The sequence below is a fragment of the Delphinapterus leucas genome, chromosome 1 (genome assembly GCF_059928025.1).
Source record: "Delphinapterus leucas isolate spDelLeu-1000000601 "Yukka" chromosome 1, BTC_Dleu_Yukka2, whole genome shotgun sequence".
NCBI lineage: Eukaryota > Metazoa > Chordata > Mammalia > Artiodactyla > Monodontidae > Delphinapterus > Delphinapterus leucas.
In genome coordinates, this window is record NC_143129.1 from 189231873 (window position 1) to 189238913 (window position 7041).

The 7041-nt window shown below is 63.5% G+C and overlaps 1 protein-coding gene across 1 annotated transcript; it reads left to right on the top strand.

The window, feature by feature from the left end:
- Nucleotides 1–3997: 3997 nt before the first annotated feature.
- Nucleotides 3998–6687, top strand: HES5 (hes family bHLH transcription factor 5). Its single transcript, XM_089901903.1, has 2 exons — nt 3998–4797; nt 4915–6687. Exons 1-2 carry the CDS (start codon nt 4317–4319, stop codon nt 5193–5195), a joined length of 762 nt encoding a protein of 253 aa, XP_089758029.1. The 5' UTR covers nt 3998–4316; the 3' UTR covers nt 5196–6687.
- Nucleotides 6688–7041: the final 354 nt, after the last annotated feature.

A 7041-nucleotide genomic window follows, 5' to 3' on the forward strand; every position in this document is an offset into this window, starting at 1 on the left:
GGAAACCCTCCTGGGACCAGAAACACCCAGGTTGTGGACAGCCTGGGACTTCACAGAACCCTGTGGATGGCACAACCTGCTCCAGGGGATCTGGCCCCGGGCTGGGGCGGAGGCAGCAGAGGCCAGCGGGTACAGCAGTGTCCCTTCCACACCAGTCCAGCCTGCAGGGCACTGGGAGGTCCAGGGCAGGGTCACTTGGGGCTGGATGGGGGGTGGGTGGGAGGCAGTGTGTGGCTCTTCTCCAAGGAGTCCTCCTTTTTTAATTTTTTTTTAATTGTGGTAAAATACACATAACATAAAATAACCTTAATTATTTATAAGTGCGCAGCTCAGTGGCATTAAGCACAGGCGCGCTGTTGTACAAACATCACCACCATCGTCTCCAGAACTTCCTCATTGTCCCAAACCGACACTCTGCCTCCATGAGACGCTCACTGCCCACCCCTCCCCCAGCCCCCGGCCCCACCCTCCTCCTTTCTGTCTCTGTGAGTGTGACTCCTCCAGGGACCTCACAGAAGCGGGATCATGTAGGATGTATCCTTTCTGGCTGGCTCATCTCGCTCAGCACAGTGTCCTCAAGGTCCATCCACGTTGGAGCAGGTGTCAGAATCACCTTCCTTTTTAAGGCTGAATAACATTCTGTCATAGGGATGGACCACATTTCACTTATCCATTCATCTGTTGATGGACACATGTTGTTTTTACCTCTTGGTGATTGTGAATGATGCTTCTGTGAACATGGATATACAAGGGTCTCTTTGAGACCCCGCTTTCAATTCTCTTGGGTACAGAGCACAAGTGGAATTGCCATGTCACATGGTAATTCTACGTTTAATTTTGGAGGAACTACCACACTGTTTACCACAGCAGTTGCACCATCCCTATGAGAAGACCTCCCTTATCATGGGGAGCAAAGGCCCCTGGAGCACCGCCCCCATCATGGTGCCCTTTGCTTTGCAGTCAGCCTGGGAGGGGTGGAGTTGGGGTGTGCGTTATTTAGAAATGGGTTATGGGGCTTCCCTGGTGGCGCAGGGATTAGGAATCCGCCTGCCAGTGCAGGGGACACGGGTTCGGGCCCTGGTCCAGGAAGATCCCACATGCCGCAGAGCAACGAAGCCCCTGCGCCACAACTACTGAGCCCGCGCGCCTAGAGCCCGTGCTCCGCAACAAGAGAAACCATCGCAATGAGAAGCCCGCGCACCGCAACGAAGAGTAGCCCCCGCTTGCCGCAACTAGAGAAAGCCTGCGTGCAGCAACGAAGACCCAACACAGCCAAAGATAAATAAATAAATAATTTTTAAAAGAAAAAAGAAACGTGTTGTGGTCCTAGATCCCTGAATTCTAGCATAATCATACCCAGCTCGTGGGTTTGGCCTGGAGCCCCACATCCACAGCAGGCACCTTGCCTCACCGGCTGCTTCTAGACACCTCACCCCACCCTAGACTTACCGAGCTCTCCAGGGTGGGGGCAGGACGAACTCTCCCCACCCTCCCCCCAGCTGCTGGGGGCAGCCAAAGCGGAGGGTCCGAGCCCCCTCCACGCTCTGGGATGCTTCCGCGCTAAGCCTGCCAGCCAGGAGAGGCCCTGGGCTCTTCCCGCCTCCTCCCTCCTCCGCAGCCCCCCCAGGCTGCTGGGCCACTCACCTCGGACGGACGTGTGAGCCGGGAGCCCAGCGACTTTCCCACACTTTGGCCCCATTCACAGTGTTAAACGGCCCACAAAGGCCAGGCGTGTGCCTCGGAGGCCGCGCTGCCATCTGGCCCGCACTCGGGGAGGGATCAAGCCTTTCATCCGGCCGGGCTGAGATTTAACACCATTCATTTCATATTTCCCACAACTCAAAATTGGATCAAAGCTGCTACTGTCCAGGGGGAGGAGGGAGGGGAGGAAGGCGGGAGGAGTCAGCCTCCCACGGCCCACCCGCCACCCTCACCTCCACCCTGGCCCACTGCGGGTGGGCGTGCAGCTGGGGTGGGGTGGGGTAGGGCCTGGACCACGTCTCTGGCACGTGTCTCCCTTGGGCCGAGAGCTGGCTTGGGGGAGGTGGCCAACTGCCCCTCTGAAGCTGGCGGGGTGGGGGACAGGGGGACGGGCCCGGCCCGCGTGCTGCCCTCAGTTCCGGGCAGAGCCCTGGGGCCCCCGCTGCCCGCAGCGAGGCAGTTGAGCACACGCCCCTCGTCCCTGCATTCCCTCTTCCTTGGCCAAGCTCCTCCTTGGCACCAGGTGCCGGGCTGGCAGGGTGTGGGCGACGGGGACACAGGCAACTAAGCCATCCTGCCCTCCCCCTGACAGTCCACCCCCAGGGAGTCCATAGGCAGGCGAGGGACCCACCAAAACGTGCCGGTCGCCCATCGCAAGCCCCACTTTTGGTGCAAAAATGGCTCCACTGAGCGTCACCGGGTGCCCCTTGCAGCCTGTGGGATATGCCAGCCCACGCTGACAGTGCCACCCAGGGCTGTGGAGCAGAGGGCAGAGCACATGTCTCCAGCACGCCCATCCCAGTTTGCCTGGGTGCCCTCTGCCCTTTTGCACCAAACCTGATCAGGCCGGATATCTGTGGTAGGGGGTCCACCTGCTCGAGAGGAGCCCAGGGCTCAGGGTCACCCACCTCCCAAAGCCAGCCTGGGGCCTGTTTCCCCTTCAAGAGAGGTGCTCTGGGGGTAGAGCGGGTGCCAAGGGGTGAATGGGGCTGCCCTCCACTCCCTTCCAAAGTCACCTATAGGTTCCCCCCCGGGAGCTCCCCAGCCTAATCCATCCCAGTGGGTGACCAGCAGGCTCTTGGGGCTGCCCTGTGCTGGCTCCAAGCCAAGCCTGCCCTGGCCGTCCTGACACCATCCTCCTGCTTCCCGGATGGGCCCATCTCCGGGTCCCCAAAGGCTCCTTGTGCTGCGGACCTCTTGAGCAGGTCCACCAAGCAGGCCACTCATAGCTGTGAGTCACTGCCAAGACCCTTGTTAAGGCCCTGCAATTCCCAGCTGCGCTCGGACGTGGCTGCCGTCCAGGGAACTGTGCTCCTGGGTTTAGACTCTGGCTCACGCACCCTGATGCCAGCCGCTGGCTCCCCGGGCTGAAGCCCTGCCTCCGCTTTGGACCTTGCTGGGTCCCGCCTTGCCCCTAGAAGGTACTCCCAGCCCCACCCCCTCCCGCAGTCCCTGCAGAACTGGATTCCTGGCTGCAGAGAATCAAAGTAAAGTGATTGTTTTGGGTGGAGGGGTGCTCCCAACAAGCCCTCCCCTAGAGACCCAGGGTGGAGTTGGTGGCCCCCCAAGCAGCGGCTGGCCCTCAGCTGGGCTGACCAAGTACCGAGATCAGCGGTTCCTCCAGGGGGTCTGAGCAAGTACAGCGTTCGTGTGGGCTCCAGGCAGGAGCCTCATGTCTGCCACCTGGCACCCCCTTCCTCAGCACTGGCAAAATGCCTAGGGACAGCAAGCCCTACAAGTGCTCCTAAGGCAGTGCAGAGGGCAGCATGCAGCCAAGGCTTCCCCCGAGTCACGCAGGAGCAGTGACCACACACCTGTACAGAGCACGCCCGCAGCCACGTGCCCTCCCGTGCTCCGTGGACAGCCACGGTCAGACTCCCATCCAGATGGGGGTGGGGTGGGACCCTGGAGGCCACCTGCTGATTCAGTGCACCCCAGTTGCCACAGTCTGCTGAACTGCTCCAGGGAGGAGGGAGTGCAGCTCCTGGGGGGACCGCCTAGGTGCCGGGCTCCATGCTGGGCGTTTCGGGTACTCTGGCTCCCTGAAGCTACCCACAGCCCAGCCAGGGAGGCGTGGCAGCCCATTTTCTAGCTCTGAAGTCACGTGTCCCAGGTGACAGCCTGGGGAGACTTGCCACATGTGCCAGTAGGTCTGATCCTGAGAGCCTGGGCCCCTCTTCCACCTGTGCAGAGGGAGGTGACTGTGTCTGTTCAGGAAAAGTGCGGCTTCCTCCGTCCCCCTCGCCTGTCAGGGACGGTGCCCACCCTCCTGGAAGCCGCCCGCACTTGTGCATTCTAAAGCTTCCCCTTATCTGGGCTCCTGGCCTCTGCCAGCCAGCAGCGGGGAGTCGCTGGGGAGGGGGGGAGAAGGGAGAGAAGAGGGGGAGGGAGGGAAGGGGAGGGGAGGGGCGCAGCTCCTTCCTGCCCCCACCCTTGTCCCCGCGGCCTGGGAAAAGGCAGCATATTGAGGCGCGGGGCTCCCAGCATCAGGCCCCGGGATGCTAATGAGGGCGAGCGCGTTCCCACAGCCCGGACATTGTGCCGCGCGGCCCACCTGCTCCTCGGGGAGCGCCCATTGTGCCCGCGCCAATTCACAGGCAATTTAGCGTGCGCTAATGGGCCGGCGCCTTTGTGCGGCCCGCGCCGCCATTGGCCGCGGAGTGTGGGAACGGCCGCGGCGCCCGGGCCCCAGGCGCCAGCCCGCCGCCCGCGCCTATATAGGGGCCGGGGCCCGCGCCAGCACGGGACGCGCCCGCTCCGCTCCCTGCTTACTCGCCTCCTCGCCTCTCCCCGCGCCAGGCATGGCCCCCAGCACCGTGGCCGTGGAGCTGCTCAGCCCCAAAGAGAAAAACCGAGTAAGTGCGCGGCCGCGGCCCCTGCGGCCCCCGCGCTGGCGCGGCCCCGCTGACGCCCCCTCCTTCCGCCCGCAGCTGCGGAAGCCGGTGGTGGAGAAGATGCGCCGCGACCGCATCAACAGCAGCATCGAGCAGCTGAAGCTGCTGCTAGAACAGGAGTTCGCGCGCCACCAGCCCAACTCCAAGCTGGAGAAGGCCGACATCCTGGAGATGGCCGTCAGCTACCTGAAACACAGCAAAGGTGAGCAGCCCCGCGCCCTGGAGCCCCGGCCCGCGCGACCCCCGCCCCGCCCCGCTCCCCGCCGCCCCGCGCCCCGGGCTCCCCGGCCCCGCTCACCGCCGCCCCGACTCCCCGCAGCCTTCGCCGCCGCCGCCGCCGCCGGCCCCAAGAGCCTGCACCAGGACTACAGCGAGGGCTACTCGTGGTGCCTGCAGGAGGCCGTGCAGTTCCTGACGCTGCACGCGGCCAGCGACACGCAGATGAAGCTGCTCTACCACTTCCAGCGCCCGCCGGCCGCGCCGGCCGCGCCCGCCAAGGAGCCCAAGGCGCCTGGCTCCGCGCCCGCGCCCGCCCCGGCCAAGGCCGCCGCCGCCGCTTCTGCGCGCCAGCCCGCCTGTGGCCTCTGGCGGCCGTGGTGACCCGCGGGCGGCAGCCCTGCCCGGAGGACCAGAGGGCCAGCGCGTTCCTCTGGCAGAGGGAAGGGCCTCCCCATCGTCCGTGCCGCCCCTGGCTTGGACTGGCCCCTTCTCCGGAAGGCTCTCTCTCCAGGCTGGCGGGCCAGCAGGAGGGTCATTCTCAGAGAATGTGCGTGCAGTGTCCTTGTCATTTAGGGCCCATCTTCTGCCAAATGTCTGACCCCATGGGGTTGCTCTGTGTTTGCATTTCAGCAAGTGACTTCTGGGAAGTCCCCACTGCCGGGGTTCTATAATATTTGTAGGCGGCGGGGCTCGGCCAGCCGGCGCCCCATGCGTAGAGGGCTTTCTTCAGATCCGGTGCTGCCAGGCCAGTGGGCCTGGCGCAGGCCGTGCCGTGGGCACATTTGCCTTTTGTGAAGGCGGAACTCAAGGTGTATCCTCGTAGGAACGACAGTGTCAGCCTGGATGGGCGCGGAAGGACAGGGCAGAGCCGTGGGCGCAAAGCCCCTGGGGATGCTTTGCTGTCTGGTCGGGGCTCACACCGGGGCTGTGTGGGGCGGCTGGGGGTCTCCACCACGATCCTTAAAGGATTCCCGTGTGGGTGGGTGCGCGTGGGCACAACTCTGTACTCAGAATTTGAATCTCAGTCACGTGGGAGCCACGGGACTGCTCTAAAGACTTCTAATAAAATCCGACTAGTTCAGCCCCCTCCGCTGTCTGTCTCTTGTGCCTCACACGTGTCCTCGGTGGCCACCGGGCAGGCGGGTCTGCAGGGATGACGGGGAGTGGGGGCTATCATGGTCTGCAGCCACGGGTGGGCAGTGTCCTTGCCAGCGACCCCCTGGACACAAGAAGAAGGGCTGGGCTCCTGCTGAAGGGAGGGGGGAGGGAGGAGGGCAGGCAGAGGAGAAGCCCGGAGGGAGGACGCAGAGGTGACAGGCAGGGAGGGAGGGAGGGGGCGGAGCAGAAGGTGGAAATGAGGGGTGAGGGGTCAGGTCAGGAGGCCGGGGAGAAACGGGCTTGGGGGGAGAAAGTGAGTGAGAGGCAGGGAAGCAGGGGAGAGGCAGGCCGGAAGGGAGAGGGCCTCACGGAACACATCAGGTCCCCCGTGTGCAGTAGGAGGGGGCATGGTGGGGAACCTGGGTTCCCGCCCTAGACCTCTCACTATAGCTCCCTGCAGGTGGGGGTGGTGGCGCAGTGACAGGAATGTCCAGCTCTGTCCAGCTGAGAGCAACCCAAAAGCCACAGCCTGCAGCAGACCTCTTGCTGCAGCAAAAAGGGTGTAGCTGGGCCAAACACACAGAAGGTGTTTGCCCCGCCACGGTCCTCCCTGCCCGGTGGCCCTGTCCTGGGACAAGCTCCTGGGGTAACTTTCTCGGCTGGCCCACAGATGGCCAGCTGCCCTGCCTTCCTGCAGGTGGACCGCTCACCAAGGCTGAAACAGGCAGTGCTGGCAATGAACCTGCCAAGGGCAGGCCCTGGTCTCAGAAAGGGCACCTATTTTTAGGCAGGCCCGGGGTGTTGGTTGAGTCTGCAGGGACCCAGAGCTACCCAGACTTGCCCTCCCTCGTTTCTGCTTGGCACCGCTCTTTGCTCTGCCTTCCATCCCTTTCTGTCCACTCTGCAGCGGAGGTCCATAGCACCCCTTCCAGGCCAGTACTGCTAGTGGCCTCTGGGGTCCCTGCTGAGCCCTGGGAGTGGTGAGCAAGGGATGGGAAGCCCCTCTTACACCCCTCACGTTTATTGCTTGTGCGGCAGGCACATCATTGAACTTAGCGGGGGCAATCGCTGTTCTCGTGGGTGTACCTCCTGGTCAGGCTGACCTGGTCAGGCAGCTGGTGGCATGCTC

What these genes read in the sequence shown, in the direction of transcription:
- HES5 (XM_089901903.1), top strand. Translation starts at nt 4,317, where the DNA reads ATGGGCCGGCGCCTTTGTGCGGCCCGCGCCGCCATTGGCCGCGGAGTG. An exon ending in CTACCTGAAACACAGCAAAG is followed by an intron (nt 4,798 to 4,914) that starts GTGAGCAGCCCC and finishes GACTCCCCGCAG; the next exon opens with CCTTCGCCGCCGCCGCCGCC.